The sequence below is a fragment of the Castor canadensis genome, chromosome 9, assembly GCF_047511655.1.
Source record: "Castor canadensis chromosome 9, mCasCan1.hap1v2, whole genome shotgun sequence".
NCBI classification, from domain to species: Eukaryota; Metazoa; Chordata; class Mammalia; order Rodentia; family Castoridae; genus Castor; species Castor canadensis.
The window spans coordinates 125,644,017-125,671,364 of NC_133394.1; the positions used below are offsets into that span (position 1 = coordinate 125,644,017).

General features: G+C 35.1%; 2 protein-coding genes across 3 annotated transcripts in view; one reads left to right on the forward strand and one right to left on the reverse strand.

Annotated features, from left to right (window-relative positions):
* Dthd1 (death domain containing 1) overlaps positions 1–23,785 on the reverse strand; it is a 78,970-nt gene extending 55,185 nt beyond the window's left edge. Inside the window, exons 1-6 of one of the 2 annotated variants that reach the window (XM_074042492.1) lie at positions 23,366–23,785; positions 21,004–21,613; positions 17,297–17,627; positions 14,287–14,466; positions 12,919–13,169; positions 1,270–1,434 (exon numbers count right to left, since the gene is read on the reverse strand). In XM_074042492.1, coding sequence (XP_073898593.1) covers positions 1,270–1,434; positions 12,919–13,169; positions 14,287–14,466; positions 17,297–17,627; positions 21,004–21,613; positions 23,366–23,636 — 1,808 coding nt within the window. In that variant the 5' untranslated portion in view covers positions 23,637–23,785. Of the gene's footprint in view, positions 1–1,269; positions 1,435–12,918; positions 13,170–14,286; positions 14,467–17,296; positions 17,628–21,003; positions 21,713–23,365 lie in introns of those variants that run through there. The other variant, XM_074042491.1, reaches the window with a different exon arrangement.
* Positions 13,009–27,348, forward strand: part of Arap2 (ArfGAP with RhoGAP domain, ankyrin repeat and PH domain 2) — a 235,389-nt gene continuing 221,049 nt past the window's right edge. Inside the window, exon 1 of the mRNA XM_074042487.1 lies at positions 13,009–13,027. The gene's annotated coding sequence lies outside the window, so the exon portion shown is untranslated. The remainder of the gene's footprint in view (positions 13,028–27,348) is intronic.

The following is a 27,348-nucleotide window of genomic DNA, read 5'->3' on the forward strand; positions in this document are numbered from 1 at the left end:
AGCATAATTAAGCTGGAACTGAAATGTTCATCTCCATCTCTGCATGGTAAAATTTCTTATGATGGATCCTGCTGTGGGTTCTACTGTACCTCTATACCTGAATTCATATTCTGCAATACAAATCCCCAATACTTCAGAATGTAACCTTTTATGGAGATAGTCTTTACAGTGATAATCAAATTAAGGCAAAGTCATTAGGGTGGGCCCTAATCGAATATGATTGGTATCATAAAAAGGGGATATTTCAACCCAGAGGAATGCATTCCAATAGAATGCCATGTGAACATGAAATGGCCATCTATTAGCCAAGGAGATAACTATAACAGATATTCTTTCCTTACAGTACCCAAAGGAAACAAACCTTATTATCATCTGATTTGGGGTTTCCAGCCTCTAAAAGTGTGACCTTATATTTCTGTTCAAACCACACAGTTTGTGGTATTTTGTTATAGCAGTCTCAGAAAACTAATACAGACTGTACCCCCAGTTGGTTCAGACATCCCTCAGTTCTTCTCCAGAAAGTTGTCCTACAGAAGGCTTTCTCCCACAAACAAGGACTGACTGATGTGAAGGTGTGAAGCCACCTTCCCTGATTCTCCAGAGCTCCCCCAGGGTTCCAGGCTGAGGAAAGACTTCAGCTAAAACTAGAGTTTTCCTGTCTTCTTCCCTGGCTCTATCTGCTTTTTCATTCCACCTGAGAAGCTTCCCTTAATAAGTCACTTGCATTCTCATCTTCTTTCTGTAGAACTTGATCCAGGATAATCATAGAGGTGAGGGCTTCGTTGCAAAGGAAAAACTATCTTTTGACATACGATTGCCTCTCTTCATTAGTGTCTACTCTTCATGAACCTTAGAGCTGTCTAAAACTCTGTTCATAATGGGCTGTCTAGAAAACATGGAAATAAGAAAGCAAAATGAGAGTACTGAAATTACAAACTCAGTTTATATATACATAGTTATGATATGAGTATAATATGAACAGCTAATTACTATCCCTTTGGAATTCCAGAAAAGAAAGTGCTATTTCAATACTATTTTGGAGTTGGAAAAAATATTCAAAAATAAATCTAAGTTAGGAGTGGTTTCTAAAAGCACATGTTAAACTATCATGAGCAAAATTACAAACAGCATATTCACATCGATTGTGGTGTACATTTTAAGTATGCTCTAAAAGTGTTGATATTCCTATTTGAGGAATAAAATCTAATTCTCTGAATCAATTTCTCAACATCAATTATGTACCACCAACTCTTATTGCTATTGTCTTACCTCTCTAAATGTTCATATAATTCAAACGATATCAAGCCACTCTGAGTAGTTCTCACCATAACATCATCAAGCCCAAACCAACCACTGTCTTGGCTTCTGATTCCCAGTAATCTGAAAGCTTCACAGGCATTGTTCCCAGGTTTTCTTATGGAAGCACTTTTGGTCCTACATCATGGTAATGGAAGAGAAATTGGTAAAATTTATGTAGCATAAACCATATTTAATGCATCCACTTTTCATTAAGGGGCTAGCACAGTAACAATTATTGATATGCTATGTGCAAGCAATTATTCCAGGTTCAGGAGTGAAAAGATAAGAAATTGCTGTTGCCTTCAGATGAACATGCTTGGTATCGCAGTATGACCTGATTATAGTACAAGGTGATCTGTGTAGGAAGCGGAGGGTGACTTAGGAGCAGAAGCCAAGTGTTCAGGGAAGCTTATAAAGTAAAAATGCTGATATTAAAGATAACACTTGGAGAATGAGAAACATTTTACAACTGATAAAAAGAGGTTTAAGGAAACATTTAAAAAGAAAATGAATTCACCGATGGAAATCCAAATACTTTAGGACAGTGAAGGTGGTTGTACATCATGATAGATAGGACCACAAACTCTGATGCAAAACTGCCCAATTTCACCTCCTGTATGGTCTACCTCTTATTAATAGCACATAACCATGGGCAAGTTATTGAACTTCTGTGTACCTCAATTTCTTGTCTACAGTATAATAATAATAATGGTGTATTACTACATCATAGGAATAAATGAATTAATACTTGAAAAGCAGTTACAGTTGCAGGCATAGTCAATTAGCTTTCTTACATAGTTTTCCTTCTTATATAACCTGCCCAGCCAGAGGCCCCAAGAGAGGCTCTTATGAGTGCCATGTAATACTTTTCACCAGCCACACGTGATTTGACTAATGGTAAACTTATTTCCAATGGGTAGCCAATTTGATTCTCTTTCTTTGAAATTTGACGATACAATAGGTCCAGCGATTGTCACTTGTCACTTTCCTTTGGCTGAGGTGTCCTGGACTTTAAAAATTAATAAATAGCAACATTATTCAGGAACAAAAAAAGATAAAAGAAAAATTAAGATGAAAGAATCCATGGAATTTTCAGGATGGAAAAACAGAGATTAACTATTCTGGTTTTATGATAAGTTTTATTTTAAGTCATTTAACTTGATATCTGTTCTTCACAACTAAAGGGAAAAAAATCCTTAATGCTGAACATTTTGGAGGGAAAATCATGATGAAGTCACAAGGGGATAGGACAACTCTAGCATGGAGATAAATATGAAGACACTAGTGTGACTCCCACTTCCTTTTTTTGTGAACGGAACTAGAGTCACAGGCTTAAAACCACATCAGTTTCACTGATTGAGCTGTTCTGTGACCCAAAGACTAAGAATTGAACCAGAGTTGAAATATTTATACAGAAAAGTCTGATTGGTTATTTCAGGGGATCAGTCAAATTAAAATCAAGAGTGGGGGGGAAATATTTAGGTTTGGCTGTTGCTTTATAGCCACAGAAAAGGTAAATTTTTTAATCTTTGGAAGTTAATAATTTATGCACACAGAAAGATACACTCATACTGAATCAGAATCTTGGTCATTTTCCAGAAATTGACTTAATTATAATGTTGATTTTTTTTTTCTGGTAGCAACTGTTCACTTTTTTTTTACCAATTGTCTAAATTTTCTGTGGCAACCTACAGATTCCCAAGTGTGATGGGGCAGTCCCTACCCCAGATCCAGAAGAGAATATGTTAAACCAAATAGTGTATTTGTTATTAATGAGTGCTGTTCACCGAAATATCCTGTATCTCCTTGTTCTAAGTACATGTTGGGTTTGCATGCTCTGCCCCTAGGCTTGAGTGGGGCCATGTGACTAGATCTGATTAATGAATTGTGAATGAAAGAAAGATGAGTCACTTTGAGGAGATGCATTTCATCCAAAGTTCTCTCTTCTGCTACCGTTATAGCAACCAGGTAGTGGTTTGCCACGTCTGCTATAGCCCTAGAGCAAGAACACATGAGAAGCAGCCTATTTGATGGACATAGGGAATTGTGAGACAGAAAGACTGTTGTTAGAACCCTTTGGTATTTGGGAGATCTGCTCTCATAGAATAACCTAGGCTAATCTGCTCTGTATCTTCCTTCTGGTTCCAGTGAAATATTCAGCTAGGGGTTTGTGAAAGATTCAGAATGATACGCAAGTCCTAGGCTTTTATGCACATGCACAGGACAAAGCACTTTTCTGTTTTCCATCAAAGTTGGATCTATGAAGACACAGTGCAGCCATACTGCCAGCACAAGAGACAAGCATGGTAAAGGATGGAATTCACGGAAGAGAGACTCAGTTCTTCATGTTTAAGCAAAAACACAAGGATAGATTTATTCCCTAGATTTTCTATTTATATAGACCAAAGAATTCTGTTTTTGCTTAAACACTTTCAGTTTGCTTTTCTCTCACTTAAAAATATTTGTGAATGATATAAAGATCAAACTTAGAATTTAATATGATAATAGGCACAACTCATATTCAAATTCAATAATCTCATGATACACCTTTGTCTTAACATGTTTAACTAAACAATTTAACTAAACTATACCCTTTATGTGTGCTGTTAGCAAAGTCTGACAACTAGTGTTGTATGGAAATGAATGCTATTTGATCAGGATCCCAATAGAACAATATTTTTTTTTGAGCATAATAACAGAGGTTTATTAAGCAGAGAAGAAAAGCCCCCATTCTGGAGGGGACTCATAAAGACTGAGCCCAAAGGACAATATTTTGATGTCATGATAGTTCCATAAAATATAACAAACCTTTATTAAAAATAACTTGTTTTTTCAAGAATGGTCAACTTTTGCCTAAATAGTGCCATTTTCTGTGAAGATACTGATTAAAGTGTATATGCTACTTTACCTGTGTAAAGATAGTGTGCTGCAAAATTTGGCAAGCAATCATATCATCAAAGTTCTCATATTTTGCTTTCAGAATATTTTCTTTGTGGTATGCATAATGCATAAGCATTACAATGTACATGTCATTAACATTTGAGGATTAACTTTTTCTCAGAAAACTTAGTCATTAAAATACTGATTCTAAATGGCATTGCTGCTCTCAAAAATTTACAATTTTTCCCATTGTAAGTTATTCACATTGATTATAGAGCTATTTTGAAGTTGAAAAGAAAATGGAACAAGAAAGTGCATACAGTCCCATTGCCTAGCATCAAATACTGTAACATTCTGGTGAATTTCTGGTAATTTTTTCTTCTACATAGTTTTAAAAATTTGGTTTGTAAAGTTGTGACCACATTCTGTGCCAAACTGTACGCCCTAATGCAAACATCTGTAACCAGTATAAACACTTTTGTATATCAATTCAAATGATGTGTCCTCATCACCCCACTGAGAGAAAGTTCTTTTCCTTATTCAGCCACCTGGTTTTTTGGTTATCAGCTCATGAGCCTTTGGTGCTTTACCCAGTCCAAGGTGTCAGTAGTTCCAGTTACAATCATTACCTGCTACATAAACTAAGCAGTCCCCTGGCCGGGCATGTCCCCCATTATCATCTACTTTACTGAGGTTGGTGCCCCATTGCTGATCCCTCTGAGGATCCGATACTTGTTGCCCTGCTGGATTAAACAACACATGCCACTGTTCCAACAGTAGTGTTTCAAGGTGTAAAGGAGAAACAGAAGAAAACTCCTTCTTCACTGTTATGTTTATTTGTAATTCATTTACACTGTGGGCTTCGGCTGCCAATGATACCTGCACCTTAGTGGGGTCTCTCACCCTGGCCCCAACAAGCACACAGTCATTTTTCTAAAGTGTCCAGAGACTTAGCAATAGTTCCATACTTTCTCTATACTCCCCTACCTTATTGATGAGCACAGGTCACCCATTCAAATTTCCTTCTCCTTCATGCTATCTTTTTTGGCCAGATAACTTCAGAATATCTACCTCAAGAGGACTTAAATGTTCCAACAACGTTGTACTTCATTAAAAAGAAGAAGAGCGATGACTTCAATCCATATCCTTCGAGGAGGTTCTGATTCTACTTTGCCCAATTCTTTCTTTAGTTGATCCTCTAATGTATTATAAATGTAATATGCAAAACACAGAACCATAGATAACAAATTGAAAATGACTAATCAGAGAACCTTTCTCTGATTACTGTTATAATCATAATTCTATAATTAATATTATAATAAAAAAGAGGTACTAATAAATTTAGTTCATACTATTTTGGCTTACAGAAGTGTGGGGAATCTTAAAAGAGTTCCCCATATGGCCCTCCAAAAAATGTCCAAAGTCAGGATTGCAGGTGATGGCGCAATCAGATAAGAATGATGGGATTACTATAAGGACAAATACCTTTCCAGTAATTTAGACACAAGCACATACACAGGCAAACAATAATCAAATAATCAAAACATGAAATGGTAGATCCTTGGGATCACAGCCATCTAGGAAAGGTGAACTTGAGACCTTCCTCAAGATTCTGAAGGATGCTGAAAGTAGTCCCTGGGAAGTCACAGCTGGTTCTCAGCAGAGGCACAAACAAATGCCATCTGTAGAACAGCTGCTCCATTTCATACAGGCAGAAATCCCATATGTACAAGCTCACAGATAAAAGTTCCCAAATGAATAAGGAGGTAAATACCATAACAATCAACAGAAGCAATAAGCAACAAATAAAAGGACTCCAAAGACTCTGAAGATACTAAAAATAATAGGCATAGGGTAAAAGTAACTGTATGTGCAAAGTTTAATAGATAAAAGACAATCTCACAAAAGTAAGCAGGCACCAAGAAATGGTCAAGAATTTAAGAGAATTTGAATAAGACATGAATAGAAATTTAGGAGATAAAAATGTCAAAAACAATAACTCAAATGATGTATTAAATGTTGATTTTAAAGTATACTGTAGTTTGACATTGATATTTTTAACTGGAATGCAAAGAAGATGTGCAGAGTATAACATATTGAGACAGGGAGATTGAAAATATAAGTAAAAATACGGAACTTAGAAAGTGGCTGTTTAATATACATCTGTAGTAATTGTCAGTATCCATGCCCTTATCTTTCTAGTCTTCTCCCACAAAGAACTAGAGCCAGCTCTGTGAATCACCTTTAATCTTCAGAGCAATGTAGAGAAAAATAAGATGTTGTATAAGATCAAATACAAGTATGTGTGATCATGCAAAAATAAAAGTAAAAAATGATTCAAAATTTTAGAATAGTGATCAATTTTGATGGCAATGAGGAACAACTGTAGTAGGAATAAAAGGACCAGAGAGAAGAGATAACTTATTGATAAATTGTTAAGTCACAAGAAGTGATTTATTGATATGCTTCATTTCTAAATTTATATAATAGCTTTGCCAGTTGTTCATTTTATTAGGTGGTACAACTTACATTTATTTGACACATATTCTTGGTATGATTCACATATTACATTTGAACAATTTAATATTAAAAACACTAGCATTATATCAAAGATGACATTTTTAAGAAGGCAAAAAAAATTTCCTTTCTAACTCTCCAACACATTTCTTGCACAATATGAGATACCTTTTTACTTAATGAGTTGCTTTTTCCTCTTTCCTTGCCATTGAGAACCCTTTTTCTGGCTCATGATATTGTTTTCATTTTTTTGTTTTTTATGTTATTAATTTATTTCTGGGGCAGTGCTGGAGATCAAGCCCAAGGCCTTTGCATCCTAAGGAAGTTCTCTACCATAGATATTTATTTCACCCTCGGCCTCCTTTCCCCCACTTCAACCATGCATGGGCACCAAGAGAAAGGGGATAGAGCTTAAAATCTACTTCAGATGTTAGATATAGCCTCCAGCTACACAAAGAGGAGAATGGAGGTAACTCAGTCAAAAAACTGGGGTCACATGACAGCATTGGCCACGAAAGGAGGAAATAACAGCAACCAAAACCTTTTTGCCCATTGGCTCAAGAAAGTAGCAAAGAAGTACACAAAAACCACTTTTGGAGGAAGAGGAAAAGAAAAGCTGATGTTTAGATCTGATTTAAAAAAATTATAACCAGTTGGGCATGGTGACTCCTATCTGAGGACCACAGTGTGAGGCCAGCTGGGGCAAAAGTTTAATAAGACCCCATTTTAGCCAATAACAAACTAGGCATGGTGTCATTCTGCTACACAGGAATTGTAAAAAGGAAGATTTCAGATTCAGACTGGTCCTGGCATAAATGTGAGAACGTGTTGGGAAAACAAAGCAAAAAGAGCTGGGAGTGTGGCTCAAGTGGAAGAGTGTTCTGCCTAGCAAGTGCCAGGCCCAAAGTTCAAATCTCAGTACCACTAAAATCAAAATGACAACCAATATTTGGAAATGAATGTCTAAGGGTGAAAACCATAAAACAGAATTAGTATTAAAGACAGTACAAATAAGGTTAAATCATATCATATCATATGTAGGTGATATAATAGTACATATCATGTTGACAAATAGATGGTGGAATAATCTAATGAGATGACAAAATGATTATGTTTAGAATAACTAAAGGAAAACAGGAATAAATATAAAGTATAATAAAAAAACAACTTGGTAAAAGATAGATTATACAGATCAATAGCCTTTTAGAAATGAAAGTTATAGTGATTGAAATGAATAGTTTAAGTAACTTTTGGGAAAATTAATGATATCTTATTAATACAAGAAAATTATTCTAAGTATGGCATATAGAGTGTTTAAAAATACAAAAGGAAGATTATTAAGAGATATGGATAATAATATAAATTGTATCTAACCCATTTATCTGTATTGTCATAATTGATTATTTTGGTGGGATTTTTACTTATTTTCTTTCTACTAATCTATCTAAAACATGAACTTTTATTTTTGTACCTTTCTGCTTTTACATTATTTATGTTCAATACTGAATTTATTAAAATAAAAAGAATTTCTTGATATCTTGAATTTTATCTTAATCAGTCCATTAATATATCTACTTACCTTTTTATTTTAATAACATACAAGTAGTACATTTTTTGAGCTCTTGTACTTAAACCAAGCAAACATGAAAACCCAAAGCCCAACACATTTATTGTATGAAAATCCTATTTCCACAGTCTGGTTCATTTGGAACTTTGAAGTTTTGGTTTATTTTTTTTCCATGATAATTAGTTCTGCAAATATTTAGACTGAGACCAGACTGTTTTTAACTTCTTTTTTCTTAGTTTCTTTCTAATTATGTTTAATTTAAACTTACATTTCAGTTTCCCATGTACAAGTTTTTTTCATAAATCTTGTCTAGTCATCAATCAGTACTTTCTAATTCAAGGCTTTAATCAGAATTAGAAAATTAAATTTAGTTATACCTGTATTTATTGCTTTTAATGGTCTCCTTATTAGTTTACATCATGATGAAATGATTCCTTATCATACTTTGGTCCTTTTTCATCTGAGCTTGGTATTTTTGTACCTCATCCTGTTGTCCTTGCATCCTTTCCTGATCTATCTGATCTATGTAGTTGACTTTCTGCATCTGTCCCTTGGCAATTATGCTCACTGCACACTACTCAATTCCCAAAACAGATTTACATCATAATCTCCAGGTACCTAATGGTCACTCATCAGATACTATAAAAAGATGATGGTATTTTTCAATATTAGTATAAGTTTGTTTTTGTTTCTTTGAAATCTTGATTTTTTTTCTTAAAACATCATATGGGATTTTTTTCTTATTCTTAAATGTTCTCCCACCATCTTGAATTTGGTAAATACTTGAATCTTTTCTCAGATTTGGAGGGCAGATATGAGTGCAATTTTCAATGTCTAGACATTTTTAGTTTATTATAATTCCTCAGGAGAACTGGATTTCCAAGACATTGGATAGAATGAATGCATGAAAATGTGCCAATCCACTCAGCAGCCTATTGACCTTTCTCCAAATTAGATCACATCTTAGGGCACAAAGCAAACCTCAACAAATAAAAGAAAATAGAAATAACCCCCTGCTTTCTATCTGACCACATGCAATAAAACTAGAACTCAACAACAAAAGCAACAGCAGATAATATGCAAATAATTGGAGGCTGAATAACACATTTCTCGACAATTAGTGGGTCATAGAAGAAATAAGAGCGGAAATCAAAATGAAAATGAAAACACCACCCACCAGAACCTATGGGACATGGCAAAGGCAGTTCTAAAAGGAAAGTAGTTTATAGCCATGAGTGCAAACATTAAAAGTATAGAAAGATAAATAAATGACCTAATGCTATATCTCAAACTCCTAGAAAAACAAGAACAGGCAAAACCCAAAACAAGCAGGAGAGAAATAATAAAAATAAGGGCTGAAGTTAATGAAATAGAGACCAAAAAATCCATACAAAGAATCAATGAAACAAAAAGTTAGTTCTTTGAAAAAATAAACAAGATGGGCAAGCCTTGGCAAATCTCACTAAAATGAGGAGAGAAAACCCCCAAATCCAGTAAAATCAGAAACGCAAAAGGGAAGATAACAACAAATACCTCGGAAATCCAGGGAATCATTAGAGACTACTTTGAGAACCTATATTCCAATAAATTTGAAAATCTTGAAGAAATGAACAAATTTCTAGATACTTATGACCACCCAAAACTGAACCAAGAAGATATTAACCACCTAAACAGATCTATAACACATAACGAAATTGAAGCAGTAATAATAATTTCCCAAAAAAGAAAAATCCAGGACCTGACAGAGTCTCTGCTGAATTCTACCAGAACTTTAAAGAACTAATATCAACACTCTTTAAATGTTTCCATGAAATAGAAAGAGAAGGAACACTGCCTAACTCATTCTATGAAGCCAATATTATACTCATCCCAAAAGCAGACAAGGACACATACAAAAGGGAAAACTATAGGCCAGTTCCCTTAATGAACATCAATCCAAAAATCCTCGATAAAATAATGGCAAACCAAATCCAACAACATATCAAAAGATCATTCACCACGATCAAATTGGCTTCATCCCAGGGATGCAGAGATGGTTCAACATACACAAATCTATAAATTTAATACAGCACATTAATAGAAGCAAAGACAAAAATCACATGATCATCTCAATAGATGCAGAAAAAAATTGAACACCATTTGATGTTAAAAAGCTCTAAGACAACTAGGAATACAGGGAATGTACTTCAACAATTTAAGGGCTATATATGACAAACCCATAGCCAACATCATATTTAATGGGGAAAAACTGAAACCATTTCCCCTAAAGTCAGGAACAAGGCAAGGGTGCCCACTCTCCCCCTCCTATTCAACATAGTCCTGGAATTCCTAGCCAGAGCAATAAGGCAAAAAGAAAAAATAAAAGGAATAAAAATAAGTAAAGAAATAGTCGAACTATCCCTATTTGCAGATGACTTGATCCTATACCTCAAAAACCCAAAAACTCCACTGAAAAACTGCTTGACACCATAAACAGCAATGTAGCATTATATAAAATCAACTTACAAAAATCAGTATCCTTTCTATGTACCAACAATGAACAAATTGAAAAAGAATACAGGAAAACAATTTCATTTACAGTAGCCTCAAAAAATTCAAATACCTAAGAATAAACTTGACAAAGGATGTAAATGACCTCTTTGAGGAGAATTATAAACCACTGAAGAAAGAGACTGAATAAGACTACAGAGGTTGGAAAGATCTCCCATGCTTATGGATTGGCACAATCAACATAGTAAAAATAACTATACTACCAAAATCCATCTACATGTTCAATGCATTAAAATCCCAATGACATTCATAACAGAGATTGAAAAATTTACCCTAAATTTCATTTGTAAACACAAATGAACTTTGTGTTGACGAATACCCAAGGCAATACTGAACAAAAAGAGCAACGTTGGAGGTATCACAACTCTACTTTGAACTGTACTACAGAACCATAGCAATAAAAACAGGCTGGTACTAGCACAAAAACAGATATGAAGACCAGTGGAACAGAATAGAGGACCCGGATATGAATCCACACAGTTCTGATTGGATCTGTCTTTATCAAAATCTCTGTTGAAATTTCATTTCTGACCATTCAATCCATTGCCTCTGATTTTCTCTACCTTTTGCCCTGTGGTTTCTAAGGGATGTTGAAACATAGCAAAGAAGGGGCAAGGGACACTCATCTAATCACTTCAAAAATGGTATTTGTGGACTATGGTGATAAATATATGTCCTCCTAGTACATTTAGATCATGGGATGTGACAAGAGGGGATAAGTTTTTTCTACCATCTTTCAAGCCAATAGAGCTATTTTGTTTTAAGATGTCAAGTATTGGGAAGTCACAGTTTATTTTTGTTAATTATTTGGTATGCACCCTATAGATAGTAGAAATACTTACTAGATTCTGGCAATTAGTTACTAGTCATATTCCATTTTTAGGATTCAGAATGGTTATTTTAAGGGGTCTTTGGGGGAATGAAACATTCTTTATCTTCTAGACTGCTGCATTTTAAATAGGAAACTGGTCTTAAGTTTCACTTTACCACAATATATAGGAACATGTATTAATTAAATTGCCATTTAGGATTTATGCATATATATCATTTCAGTAGGAAAAGCATGCATAACTGAAACATGTCTATATTTCTATGTTGTCTCTCACTTAGCCTCACACTAAACGATGCTCTATTTTCTTCCCCCAGTCAGTACCCAACATTCTACTGTTGCTAGCTTCCTAAACTTCAAATGTCAGGAAAGAGCAAATAGTCCACTTCTCAATTTCCAGCCTTGTAGCTTCAAACCAAAGAAATGATGGCAACATAGAAGTCATGTCTAGAAGTAGAGATGAGTCCAGTTCAAGAGTGAGCCACTGGTAACCTATAGGCATTTGTAAAAGTTCTTAGTGTCATTGAGTTTAAGTCTTCTCACTGATAAAATGACATTGAATATAATATACATTGAATATAATAATATACATTGAATATAAGAATGCACATAATAACCTCTCAATTAACAGTAGCTATTCACCTAATAGTTGAACCTGCAGTTGTTTCTGCATCTTCTGGGTTTTTTCAGAGGAAAAAAAACTCTTCAGAGTTAATGAATAGCAGGGTCCCTTTCTACCTCTTTTGTTAGGAAAAAAAATTCAACTAAGATTACTATCATTTAATATGTTCTATTAGTTGTAAGCATGGTATTTCTGATTTCACTTCTGACTGATAACTTAATATGTACATTTGATTTATTGGTGGAGATTTTTTTTTAATTATAAAAGTTGGGAAAATAAAGAATCAACATATAGGGTAAATAAATATTCAAATTTAATATGATTTTAAAAAGTCAGATTAATTTTTTCTTATGCTAACAGAACCCTTTTAAATACAGAAATTAAAATCACCATACTACATATTTGGAATTCACCACATCATAAGTTCTTGGAAAGGATTAATTTTTCTCTGTTATATCAGTCTTATTGCATAGCATATTTTTGAACATATTGGAATTAAAATCATTTCCTTTTGTGGGTCAACAATATTTTATTTTTAAATTAAAGATATTTCACATACTGATATTTAAGTGCAAGCCATTTGACTATAATTTTAATCATATGACTTTCTTTGGTTACCATTAAGTCAGTAAGCAATAGTAGGATCTGACTCACCGGTGAAAATATAAAGGTATGGGTGTGATCCTGCTTGCTGTGGCACTAGCTGTTCTTTTCTGATCTTCCTCAGCCCCGAGACTCTTCTTATCAAGATGTGGAGAACAAGGTAAGAATACAGTGACTGGCTTCTGAAAGGGATGAGTTGATGGGTGCTGAATGTGAATCAGAGGGCTCGTGGACAGTACTGAGTGGGCTGCATCTTCCTGTGTTTTTAAATGTGCCAGCAGAGATGGGTCAACTGGTTGGATCTACATGAAGAAGAAATATATATGTCTGTGTATATGTATATATGTATATATTTGTTTAATAGCAAAAGTATTAGCATATTCCTAAATTGATTTTCTGATGATTGTCAGAACATAGTTATATTTATTCTCTGTATGTTGTTGGTGAGAAACAATGCTGTTTATTTATGATCACAGCATCTGGGGCCCTTTCTTCTAAGTCTTTCTGAAATCTGGTCCCCTGTCTTACGCTATAAATAACTGAGAAACACTAAATTATAGGCAGCATATGACCTAGAAAACAAAAGCGACATTTTATATAATTTCATTAGAACTATTGTTAGATCAAGTGATCTTTAGAAACTAGAAAAATAAGACTATATTTATGTATTTCCTCTCACATAAAAATGGTTAATAATAAAAATAGCTAAGATAATTCCAAAATTCTAAAGTGTATAATAAACATATATGAATAAATGTATATATTTTCTTCCTAATCTTTCTTCTTCTCTTGCCATTTATGTTAACAACTGGGAGAAATTGAAAAGCATGTAAAAGTTCAGGCTAAAAAGATAGGGAATGTTACTTGAGGAAGAAAATCTAAAATGTACATTGACATATCATTCCACATTTTGCAAATAATGTTTGTATATATTAAATCCTTATTCCAAAAAAGGCTAATTTTTCACAATTAAATATAACTGAATATTCATAATAATAAGTATTTTAACTGATTATCTTTTTTTGCCATCTTCGCAGCTGTGAATCTTGAGCTATATGAATGTTCATTTGTTTCATAGATACTCAGCACATGTGTATATCAATAAATATCATAAACAAAACAAAAGACCAGCTGAGAAAGCCTTTCAAATAAAGCAGGGATTTATTTTGGAATGAGATTCAATGTGTTCAAAATCATCACTCCATCTCTGATATCTGATATGTTCGTCCACTACAAATACCTGAGAAGAATTCATTTATTGTTATCTGAAATATTTGTACCCTCTTCATTCATTAGAACCATGCTCAATAATCCACTAAAACTAGGAAAAAGAGCTAATCAGTTTTTTTGGCAGTACTGGGGTTTGAATTTAGGTCTCTGCATTTGTCTGGCAGGTGCTCTGATCTTTAAAATTTTTACCTTTAATTGGACGAGCACTGGTGAGCTGAAAACTCCTGGAGGGTAAATTAAGGATATTCTGGAATCCATGCTTGACTTCAGAGTGAGGCCTTTCTTTGTCACTGTGAAAGACTCCTTCTTTAAACAAGACACTACAGAAAACATACCCAATTTGTAAACTTTCACTGCAGCACAGGTCCCCTGTATGAAAAAAAGGACATTAAAACAAGATACAGTACTCTTTGGGGAAATATATGCTGTACGTCCTCTGTGAACTGTCAAAAAATCCATGCTCTGTCAATATAATCATTCACAATGTGGAAGGATCCCACTGATCAAAAATGGATGACCCTTACATGAGATGAAATAGGAGTAGAAGCTGAGTTTCTCAAACTTGGACTGCACAATAGAAAAAAAGAGAAGTAAATTTTAAATTAAATCCACACAAATGTATATATAAAATTGGCAGTCATATTCAGTGTTTTCACAAGCATTAACTGCTTCTGGAATCCTGGCCTCCTTTAGCTGGAATGGATTTTAAATACAGATCTTTATCCAGAATGTTCAATACTGATTTAGGGAATTCTAAGGAACAGAATTTCATTATTGGGGTGGTTTACTCAAACACACTATTAGCTCCTGTACTGTCAGCAAATTCCTCCTTCTGACAGTTCCCTCTTTAAGAATGCCAAAATAAATTCATCTTCTCTATTTCTCTCCTCTGTGCAGTGGGAGCAGATAACAGCAGAGAGACACATTTGTGTTTCTTTTTTATGCAGCGACATTCAAATTTGTAATCATATATGCAGAGACATATTCCAGCTTTTTTATCACACAAAAGGAAACTGAGTACATAAATGAAAACAAAATGATATACTTGCATAATCACTAACACCTAAAATGAGGAGGCAGACTTAGAAGTGATTTGGTCTATTCATGCTTTCCCAAACAGCAGCCGGACTTCACCCAGCATGAGGGGATAATCAGGCATACACACATACACAAAAAACATTTCAGGGACAGTCATAGTGGGGAATAATCTACCATTTGAAAGCTGACTAAGGGAGAGATTTCACAATATCACTGCATAAACTCATGGCTGGGAAAACTCGGGAGCATGAGTGTTCTTAATTGACCAGAGGGAAAATGGCTAGAAGTAAGAAAGGTATTCTGGGAGCCTGTGGGGTTTCTGTGCCTTGAGATCACATTTGGCAGATAGTGGGAAACCAAATGGCCTTTTAAAATTAGAATTTTAGATGTCAGAGGACCCACCCACAGAAAAATTTGGAAGGAATCCAGAATTCAAATTTTCTAGAGCTAAAATTAGAGATAAGTACCCTGATGCTGCTATAGACAAAAGAAGTACAGGCTTTTATTTTTTACAGTAGTCAGTGATTGTATTAATTATTCTTTTGATTTGATCATCCATTTACTAAACATCATTCAAACCCATTTTGTGAGAAACAGCATTTTCCTGTGAGAAATTTTTACTTTTATTGTGGCAGGCATAGAGCTGGTCAAATTAAAAAGCTAAATCAAGGGCAATAATGTCCAGCTTTTTACACTTAAGAGCTTCTTAGACTAAATCTAAAATGTATTGTTATACCAGTTGGAATAAGTAATTAGAATAGGCTTAGGCCAGGCTCAACAGAGTACATGTATACACCAGCTACTCAGGAGGCTAAGGCAGGAGGATGGGTTGAATCTAGGATTTCTGGGCCACAGTCTGCTGTGTTGATCAGGTATTCGCACTAAGTTTGTTATCAATATGGTGACCTCCTAGGAGTGGGGGGACCACAAGGTTGCCCAAGAAATGGTGAACTGGCTGGAAACAGAGTAGCTCACAATAGGTTTAGCTTTCTTATTTAACTAAATAATCAGGAAAGGAAGAGATACAATTGTTTTTACATTTCCTGCCATCTTCATCAAATAAGAAAAATTTAGATATAGCTGAAAAAGACAAATATTTTAATTTCAGTAGCCCACAGAAGAACTTTAAATATTAGTGGACATTGACTCTATAGGATTAAATTTAAGAAGTGTGTATGTTCCCCTTATAACATATGAAACTGTGACCACAGAGAACTTCAAAGATATTATAATGGTCTGCTATGAAAATGATAATTTATTAGCAACTAGCATGTGGTTATAGGCTTCTGCTTATCTTCTTAAGTGTTTTGTAAATTTAATTCTTACACTCTTATAAGACAGACACTATTACTGTGTACATTTTTCAGATGAAGAAACTAGAACCAGGCCAGGTAGTGCATACCTGTTATCTCAGCTAATAAGGAGGCATGGATACTAGGATCACAGTCTGAGGCTGGTCTAGGAGAAAAAGTACGAGACCCTACTGGAAAAATAACTAAAGCAAAAAGGGCTGGGGAAATTTTTCAACTGGTATAGTGCTTTCCTTGCAAGGGCGAGGCCCTGAGTTCAAACTTCAGTACTGCCAAGAAGAAAAATGAAATCAAGTCAGAGCAAGGTTTCTTAATCTACTCAGGTTCACATTGCAAGAAATCACAGGAACCCAATTTCAAACTCTGCAGATCTTCCTCCCCTGCCCACATTCTATAACAACATATGCTGTCTTCCACATATAGACCAAATTCCATTTATGGTCTTTGCACACACACAATTTTTATTTTATATAGTTTTCAAGATCATGAGTGATAACAAATAAAGCTACTATTATCTGGGAATTCTAACACTCTTAAATTGCAACACATTAGGTCTGTTATTCTTAAAGCATGAAGCTAATTAAGTCATGATGTTGATTTTATTTACCAGGTGAAAATATAGCATTTTTCTGGTCCTATACCCAAGTTCTCCATTCCTAACTTTAGCAAATAATTTCTGCAATTTGATCTTTATAGATGTCAAAAACTATGAGCGTACTGACACAAATCTATCAATCCTTTAATTTTTTTTTAACCAATGAAGCGATTATATCTATACTACAATCTAATAGCATGAGTAATATTAGGAAGAGCCAAACAACAAATGTAGTTGTAGCCAAGGGTTTTCTGACCTTGTAACTTCCTTTCATTCCTTCCAGTGAATTTGGGGTTAGGTAACTTGATTGAAGGTTTTTGTCAGATACTTTCACCATGATGTCTCTGTAATTTCCCCTGTAACGTGCAATAAATGGGATTGCAATGCAAATTGGAAATGGAATTCTCCTCTCCTTATCTGAGCATTCAACAGTGATGACATTACTGACCAACTCTTCATTATCATTCACTATTAAAGAACTCATGCTGTTACTTATCCAGCATTCTAGTTGTTGTAGGACATAGGATGGTGCTGTTAGGTAACAAGACACTTGGGGATCAGTCCCATCACTCAACACATCAAGGTATCTGCAGAAAAACAGAGCATCATTTTTCCAATTATTTTACTTATGTACTTCATAGCTAAATGCAGAAGAGTACAAACTTTATAGATCATTGCCTTGACATGACCATTATTCCTCCACTATTGACCCCGTGACCTTGGAGAGAATACTTAATCTCTCTGCCTCTGTCTTCTCAGCTGTAACATGGTATTAAAATAAAATATTCTCTATCTCACAGAAAAGCTATGAGTTAAATGAACTAGTATATATCAGTTAATTAGAAAAAGCTGTGCCTGGCACATAGTAGGTATTATTTATTATGTTAATTGTGTTAACTATAATTACTTTTGCTAATGTTATTATTGTTATTACTTAAGTGACTGATTTATTCCTCAGCATTGTTCAGTCCACAATAAGAATTTGAAGATTGCTGATGTTTCTTGATAAACTAAGTAACAATACTTAAATCATTTGCTAAATTGTAGGAGAGGGAGTCATCAAACATAGATATTGGAACTGTCTAAACACACTAGATCAAATGATGATGCTCACTGGATATTTTTGGAAAAATTGAGAAAGGTACAAAAGTTCTATGAATTTACAACTAGTCATAATAATTAGCAACAGAGTAGTTACAATCCTTAAATAATTATTCCAAAACCTTATTTTGACTATATTTTACTATATTTGTTTGTTTTAGTTTGTTGACAGTAATGGGGAGTTCAGTTCAGGGCCTAACGCTTGCTAGGCAGGTGCTCTATCACTTGAGCACTTCTTCAACCCTTTTTGTGTTTGTTTTTGATAGGTTCTCACTTTATGCCCAGGCAGCCTGGACTTAATCCTCCTATTTGTGCTTCCTCAAGGACCTGGGATGACAGGCACAAGCCATGTGCTCAGTCATTGACTGAGATGGGGCCACATGAACACTTTTGCCTAGGCTTGCCTTGGACCTCAGTGTTCCCAATCTCCACCTCTCAAGTAGTCAGGATTATAGGCTTGAATTCACAGAAAGCAGTCCCTTGCTTTGTTTGTTTATTTGTTTCTTAACCATTATCTTCACCAGGGTGTTATTTTCCCATTATTGAATAATGAGGTTTTAGCTGTTTTCAATCACGGTAAATAGAATTTTAAAGTGTGCTTTATCATAGAAATTTTTTTAAATGTTGAAATTGCAGAGTGAATCATTTACTTATATTTCTGAACTTACAAAATTAGTAGGAGTAGAAAATAACCCAGTATATTGGTCTGCTTGAGTATTCTCTAGTGATAGTCTAGTGGTAATTCAGAAAATGAGAATTATTGTTCAGTAGAGGTTACAGTGACCCAGCTTCATATAGCTTCAGGAATGGCTGGAAACCATCTCAACACATTCTTCCTTCCCAAGGTGTGGTTCCCAAATGACAGATGAAGTAGTACTAAGATACTTATAATTGGGTCCATTTTCCCTACTCATAAACAAGTATATCTAGTTCCTTTAAAATAGGTCCCTTTGTGTACACACCAGGATAGCTACACAAAAGGAGACAGGACTCTTGGAAAGGTAAACATGGGGGAACCACAACAGTTTCTAAGCAAGGTTTTGTTTATGACATATATCTTTCATGTGGCATGATGGCTTCCTAGCCTGGGGTATTGCAGTGAGTAGTCATCCTCTCAAATATGCAAGCCAAGTACAATTGGCTTGGATGCCACAAAGAGGAAATCACTAACCAGGGAACACCTAGGGGAGGTGTTAGAGGGAGTGGTTCAGGCAATGACTCACTGATGTTTTGAGTCATTTCTGTATGTGAAGCTGTGAAGTGTCAATGTTTTTTCTCAAACAAAATGGGTAACCACATATTGACTAGTTTAGAGGTTGTTTTGCAGAGGCAATAATTCTTATCAGTTATGGAAAGGCTCATCCATAGCATGCGGTAGATCATCAACATCACAGCTAAACTAGCCCATTCTTTTCATGGTATAGATAGCTGAAGTCAATGTGAGCAAAATGACTTACTCAGTAATGTTATCCAGAAAATGGTGTTGCATATCTATGTGAAAGGGCATCATCACATCTTGGCAGAGAAGAGGGTAAGTGAAAAACAGTAGTGAGGAGGAAACAGGGAAAGTGAGAATTGTTTAGGGTGAAACAAATGAGTACACTAACATTTAGCTGAGCTTAAACACCTAAAAGTATCACAGTGCTATGTCCTTTTTGTGATTTTCTCATTTGACCTCACCAAAGAACCCAGGAAGTATATATTACTTTGACAAAAAAGAAAAATGAAGCTAAAAAAATAGAGCAAATTGTTTGCAGTCACAAAACTAGTCATGTAATAAAACAGAAAACAAAAATTATCTGCCTGACTCCTCAAAATAACTTATTTTTCCCTCTTCCCCATTGCCTTCCAAGGGTGCTATGTTCATTTTGGAAAATGTAGTTTGGGAATGTTTTATTTTATTTGACAAAATAGAGGGCTATTACTATCTTGGACAGGGAAGACAATTCACAAAATTTAACTAATGGGCTTTTAGAGAATCTGATGAGAACTCTGGAAAATTTTCAAGGAAATAAACTACATATATACATGTACATTTAACTTTAAGAACCTGCCAAAATTTATCCATGAGCTCCCTAGAGTTCTAAAGACATTGGTTAAAAATGGATGATGGCTTGAGGCTACTAAAAAGTTATCTCATTTTTTCAACATTCTGCAGTCTCCTGGCTTTTTTCTTATTATAATTCAAAAAGTAGCAATATAGAAAATTGAGTTCTAAACAATTGCTTTGACTACATTCTTATCTAGAGAATGTATTTTTTCCATTAAAGAACACTTAATATATTTGTTTCCTAAAACTATGAGAAATAAATAATATTAGTAATAGCAGGCACATAAATTTCTATAAGGATAACAAAATAAATTACTAATTTATAATTTTAGGGGGATATGACAGGGAAATATAAAATTTGTTCAGGTATAAATACTATGTTAACTGCTATGATCTGAATGTTTGTATTCTCCCAACATTCTTCTGTTGAAATCTTAGACCTCTAGGTGATGATATTAGGATGTGGGGCCTTTGGGGAGGTGATTAGGTCATAAGGGTAGAGTCCTCACGATGGGAATTAGTGACACTTAAAAAGTAGGAACAAGGGAGCTTGTTTATGCCTTCCTCAATGTAAGGATGCAGCAAGAAGTTGTCATCTATGAATCAGAAAGCCCTCACTAGACACAAAACCTGACAGTACCTTTATCTTGATCTTCTTAGCTGCTAAAACTATGAGAAATAGATTTCCTTGTTGAAAAGCTACCCAGTTTATGGTATTTTCTTACAGCAGCCCACATGGACTAAAACACTAACTTTAGAAACACACATATACATAGGCATATATAAGCACTTCTGACATTGCATTTACTTACTCCTTTTCCATTATGTTATTCTTTTGCTTTAGACTTTCTGAATCCTTGGGAAGATTATTCCCATCTTTATTAAAGATATTCCATGTGGTTGAGAATGCAGTAATCTCTTCTCTTTGGGTTTCTGAGGTCTTTTGAATTTCTCTTTCTGTTGTCTGGATTACATCATGAATCTCTTCCTTGTTGCCATTAGTGTTCTCAGCAGTCATGTGTTCCATTTGTTTATCATTTTCATTTTCTACATTATCTGGGAACATTGTGTTCTGTGACTCTTCTTGCCCTATTACATTTCCATTCAATGATGCATTGTTTTCTTTTTTCACTAACTCAGAATTTATATGTATTTTATTTTCTTTTAACTGGACCTGGTTTGTGTAATGACTTTCCTCTTCATTTGTGGAAGAAACAGTAGCTGTTTCTATGACATTTAGTTCCCCTCCTGCAGCAATGTCTGTTGCTTTGGTATCTTGAATGGTTGACATTGTCTGCTGTAGAGTATGTTCATGCATGCTGCATAAATTACACATCTCCTTTTCTTCTTTCTTTAGAAGCATAGCAGTGTTCCCCAAGCATTCATTCATTTTCATGAGGCAGTCTATGAAAGCAATAATTTCTACAGAAGCACATACAAAAAATAAAGAATAAAACTAAGCCAAATTATGCTTCTGTGCTGACAAGGTATGGTGACATAATCTTACAAAGACCATTACTGGGTATTTAGGAAAATCATGTGTACAACTGTCACTCTTTTAATACTTCATGAATGTAAATAAACTACTTTTTTAATATAGTCACAAAAGAACGAATACAATCCCTCTTGCTGATGAAAATGCTTTGCATTTTGAAGGCAAATGTCTTGCCAACATCTCCTTCAATCACACCTCATTTAGTATGACTGAAAATTGTTCCTTTGCCTCTGTAGGTACTATATGCTCTCAATTACATATTTAAAATACTGTACCTAAAATTACCTGAACACTCTAGAAGAGGCTTAGGTAACAGGAAAAACTACAGCTGCATTATTTCTTCTGAGGTAGCTTTTGTATTGGGGGGAGGGGTTAGTTTGCTGCTATGAGAATTGGATTAGGTTTACACTATGCCTCTTCGTGAGCTTGCAATCATTAGAAATTTTGAAATTAGTGTTTCAAAGAGTAGCTCTGATCATGCCATTCTCTAATCAGACCCTGCAGTGACTACTCAAAGACAACTGAATTAAGTCAAGCTTCTTCACTGTAGTGTAAATCCTCAGCAGGATCCAATCTGACGTAATGTCTCACTCCACTCATGTTTCATACCATGCTCCTATTTTGCATCCCTCTTCTCATAACTAGGGTCATCTCATGACTTCTTGTAGGCTTAGCCCCTCCCTAATCTTTAAATCAATTCTGTACTAAAGAATCTGTGATTTAAGGCCCCCATAGCTTAGTGGTTTTAGTATCATCACCAAATCATCCTTTTACTAGTCTGTTCTTATGTTAGGGCTCCAGTTCTGACAACTTGTGCTTTGTCTTATTCCTAAGACCCTCTTTAGTTTGAACTACTATTTTCTGACAGCTGAGTACTTGTCCTGACATGCTGTCTAGGACTATATTCAATTCTCTCCAAAGACTAGAGCCCTGGTTATGTGTTCCAGATGATGGTTTCATATTTGGACATATTTCTCTGATGCCTACTCTTTGTCTTCTATATTGAATTTCTTAATATTATCTACCATGGATTCCTTATTTTTATGAGGCCTGCCCACTAACCTTAGTACTGTATTACTTAGAGGTAGATTTCATAGTGTCACCTGCATTCTTACCTAACAAAAGTATTGCTGTCTAAGATTATATTCATCAGATACCATGTTCTTCCTGACTTACTGTACTTTTTAGTATCCATAACTGGATCTATTCCCAAGAATTTGTTGTCCCTTTTTTTAGTGTGGAGAGCATCCAATTTTCTACTCTAGCCCATCAAGTCTTCCCAGTTCTTTTGTAATTAATAGGTCCAGGTTCAAATGACCCTAGGGTTAGAATATACTATTCTTATATAGAAAAGAACCACTTGCTCTGCATAAACTAGGCCTATATTTTCCTACCTTGGGTTCTGCTAATAATACCTCAGAACTCCCAAATTTCCAATTGCATAAACCCAATTCATCCTTGAAACTTTAGTTTAAATACCACATCTGTCCTAGTAAAACTCTACAGTGAAATCCCTTGCATTATTGTGTATTTGTCTTACCTTTTATCCTCTACCATATTTTTAGTCCCCTGTGAACACAGATTATATCTTAGCTTTGTTTGTATACCATAGTACTTCTCAGATACTGCCCCAATCAAGATTTCTCAGAGAGAGTATAAACTAAGAAAAAAATACTTGCCTTGTTTCCAGATACATTGATTTTCCTTGTCAAGCAGTGCATACAGCTGCTGGTAGGTAGAACGCAGGGTCCCTGTAGTGTGCTCCAACAGTTGGCGAAGAGCCCCATTGAGCTCTTGACCTAAAAAGACCACTGTGGCTATCCAAGTGGCCCCATCAGCCCCCTCACAAAGGTCATCACCCAGGAATGCCTGCTTTAACATTTGGTTTTGTCTCCAAATCTGCTTTAATATTTGGCCTAGTTTACCTGAACCTAAGTCTTCTATATCCATTTTATGCTCCAAAAATAATGTTTCTTTCCTGACAGCAAAACCTGAAGGTTCAGCAAATTCAAATTCGGTGATGGTTATTTCTCCTACAATCTAGGAGATGATCCAAGTCGGCTGTCCAAGCACTTTCACACACATAATAGTTTATTCAGCTTGTTGTTGACCAGTGAAAAGTTACTAGGTGACCAAAGGAAGGGCGTTCCTGAACCCTGGTGCTACTGTGTACAGAATAGATTAATCACAAGGGTAGAGCTTGCTCCCACAATGCAACCCTCCATGTATATTTTACAAATTCAATGTACTGTCAAAGCCCCAAATACTTTCAAGTTTTGAGGCAATGAAATACGGATTCCAGGTAGAATGCAAAATGTATTTAATCAGAGGCATACTGTTTTTACAATATTGCTAATAAAATTCCTGAATACATATTGCTAATAAAATTCCTGAATACAATATTGCTAATAAAATTCCTGAATACAATATTGCTAATAAAATTCTGGAATCCCTCAGTTACTGAGGGAAACTGTCTGGTATTCCTCAAAAAAATCTGGAAGTATAAGAATGGGATAAATAAGATTGGCTATAAAATTAATAATAATTGAAGCTGAATTATGGCTTACATATGGGGTGTTTACAACTCACTCTAATCAGTATAGATGTAGAATATTTTTGTAATAAAGAATGAAAAGAAGAAAAGATTTCTCTGCTGGAGCAGATACTATTACCATTGTTTAAAAAGTATAATTAGTACTTTCTAATATGGTAAGCCTGCAGTAAGATTGAGATGGATACTTGGTCCCTTTATTGTTTGATAATTTCCTTCTAATTGGGTAAAATGCCCTTTGCTAAAAGAAAGCAAGCCTGAAGAGTGGCTTTCTTTAAAGTAGCAAGGAGTCTTAATGACATATAATTATAAGTTAGATACAGCAAGCTCTCACCGCTGCTGCCCGCTCAGTGGGCACACTAAACATGGTGCCATTGTGATACTGGAGTTAGTTGATACCAGGGAAACCTGGGAATGTGCAGCAGAACAGCCTGCTTCCTGCTCTCCAGTTCCCTCGTCTGAGTAGGGAGAACATACACCATAGCCTACACACTCTCACAGAGTTGAACATTCCAGGGACAGTCATGTTTCCATGGAGCTACTGGAACAAGATTAAGGCTTTCTAAAGAGGAGCTGGAAATCTTCCGCTCCACTGGCAACACATTGTCTCATCTTAAGCACTAGGGTTTTAGGGCTATGCTCATGAAACACAGAATACACAATGGGAAAAAATGAGCCCAGTAAACAAAGAAGAAAAAATGACAGTCATAGGCCTACAGACTGCCCAAGCTGCTTTTCTGGCCCAAAGAATCTGAGAGGCAAGGATTGGAGCAGTATGAAGACTCGTGGCTTCAGAGTGGGGTGAGGACTCCTTCCCTACCTAACATCTTGTTTTTCAGGGAACCTCTGTTCACTAAGACTCTATTTACCGAAAAAGAGGACCTTTTGGAAATATGAGTTCATGTCATATAAAGGTTCACATTTTTAAAAAATTAAAGTGCTTCTCAATTTTAAAAACTTTGATTCCATTTTATTTTGTTATTTTCTCTAAATCCTGAAACATATGTGTAATTTTCAAAAATAATATACATATGGCTTTAACTCAATGCCAATTCTGAAAGCTTTATACAGCATTTACTGTAGGCCAGGCACTATTTAAGTACTAGGGTGAGGTCTTTTAGGACTTCCAAGAGAAACAGATGCATGAACAGACAATTAAAAGACAGCATTAGACAGTTAAAAGCTAGAGCAGAAGGATAAAGAAAGGATCCTAAAGTCTTGGGATAAAAAATTATCTCGGATTAGAGGCTTGTGAGGTATTGGATGAGCAGGATTCGAGGATTTGAGCAGGTTGGAGAATGTAAGGAAGAAACATTACAACATAGGATACAAAATGATCAAAGGCATAGATGTGTTAAATTATACAGTGGGATCAAAAAAGGAAAAGTATGGCTTTAGACGAAGACACAGATCATGAGTCGGAAAAAATGGCAAAAGAAGAGTCCAGTAATTGTAGAGTCTGGGGAAGTTAGAGTTTTGTTTTGCAGACAGAAAGGAGAAATTAAATATTTTTGTATCAAATTACAAGATGACTAAATCTGTGCTGCAGATGCAGATAGCACAGACGTCAGAAACATGAAAGTTGGGAGGTCAGAGGGATTTTTATTAAAGCAACAACAGTGTAGATTTGAGGAGTCTACGTCTTGGGAGAGAATTTGGAGGAGAGTAGATAGAACCTGCCAAACCATCAGACAGAGGGAGAGGAACAGAAAACACTGAAACCCCATACATTCATTTATTTCTGAAATGTTTGTTGGCCACCAGGAAAAGAACTATGTTCAGGAATGAAATATGTCTAATTTTCTTGGTTTAGGTGACTGCATAGAGGTAAGCCTATTAAGGAATTTAGGAGGAATATTAGGTTTGATGGGGGAGGGGTAACCTGATTAATTTTGGATTCCTAGAGCTCAAAACAGCTCAGGAAAATACACTAGAAGTTTAGAGACAAGTTGTAAGAATACTGGCATATTTGAACATTATAAGCAGGTAGGCAAATAAATCCCTGGAAGGAGAGGAGATGGAAGGAGAATTCATAACATGCATATTTTAAGTGTTGAATGAAACCAATAATGACCATTGGATCCCTGAGTCAATCACATTCATTTCCTTGTAGGTAAGTGGGAAAATCCATTATCAGAGAGGAAAAAAGAAAGAAAGAAAAAAAACCCCAACCTTTTCTTCTTAGCTTCAGTAACATTTGCCATCCTCAAGTCTAAACTTGTTCTCTGTCTACTTCTTAAGAACATGTAGTATTTGGAAAATGAGACCTACCGCAGGCCACACTGCACCTACTTGTTAAAACAAGAATCTGCATGTCTCTGCATCTTGTTTTCAATTAATTGATGTCACTAACCACAAGAAGAACTGACATTTGCAGTCAAAACACCCAAAGAAGTTAACTTCAGAAGTTCATCTGAATGATTTTCACATTTGCTTAACATCTTCATTACTGTTATGATCTTTTTTACTGCTCAAATGAAAATCTGTAATTCCACTGACATTATAGGAATTAATACAGTCTTAAATTCTTATAAAATATGATATGGTTAAAAAGATAATAGCCTGTAACTTTAAAAGTATCAATGTCGATTACAGTAGTCACTACTATTCTAAAGAAAATAAAACTCTGCAATAAACATACAACTTACTGATACAAAATAAGAGGTGAAGACCATACAGTTTTGAAGTATATTAAGCATACTATTTTCCATGGAACTTATGTTGGGTATGGGTGTATAGGTCACATGTAAGCAAGAGTTATGTACGCCTGAGGTAGTATGACTATGATTCAATGTCATTAGTTCTATTATCTGATTTTGTACGATCTGAATTTTCTACAGTTGGATACACCAAAGACTTTGGTACAGACATCCCAGAATGATTTCCTCTCATTTAAAAACTCTTATTGAATGTCTTTATCTTTTGTGTATTTAAGACAATCTTGTTGAACTGGATGGTGAGTGGGAGGAGAAGAAAAGGAATTGTTACATTTTGCTTTGTTTTTGTTTTCCCCAATAACAGAGTACACTGGAAAAAATACAAATTAAATGTAAGAATTGTCAACGTGTAAGAATTGCCAATTTTAAAAGAGCAAATTACAAAAATCAAAGC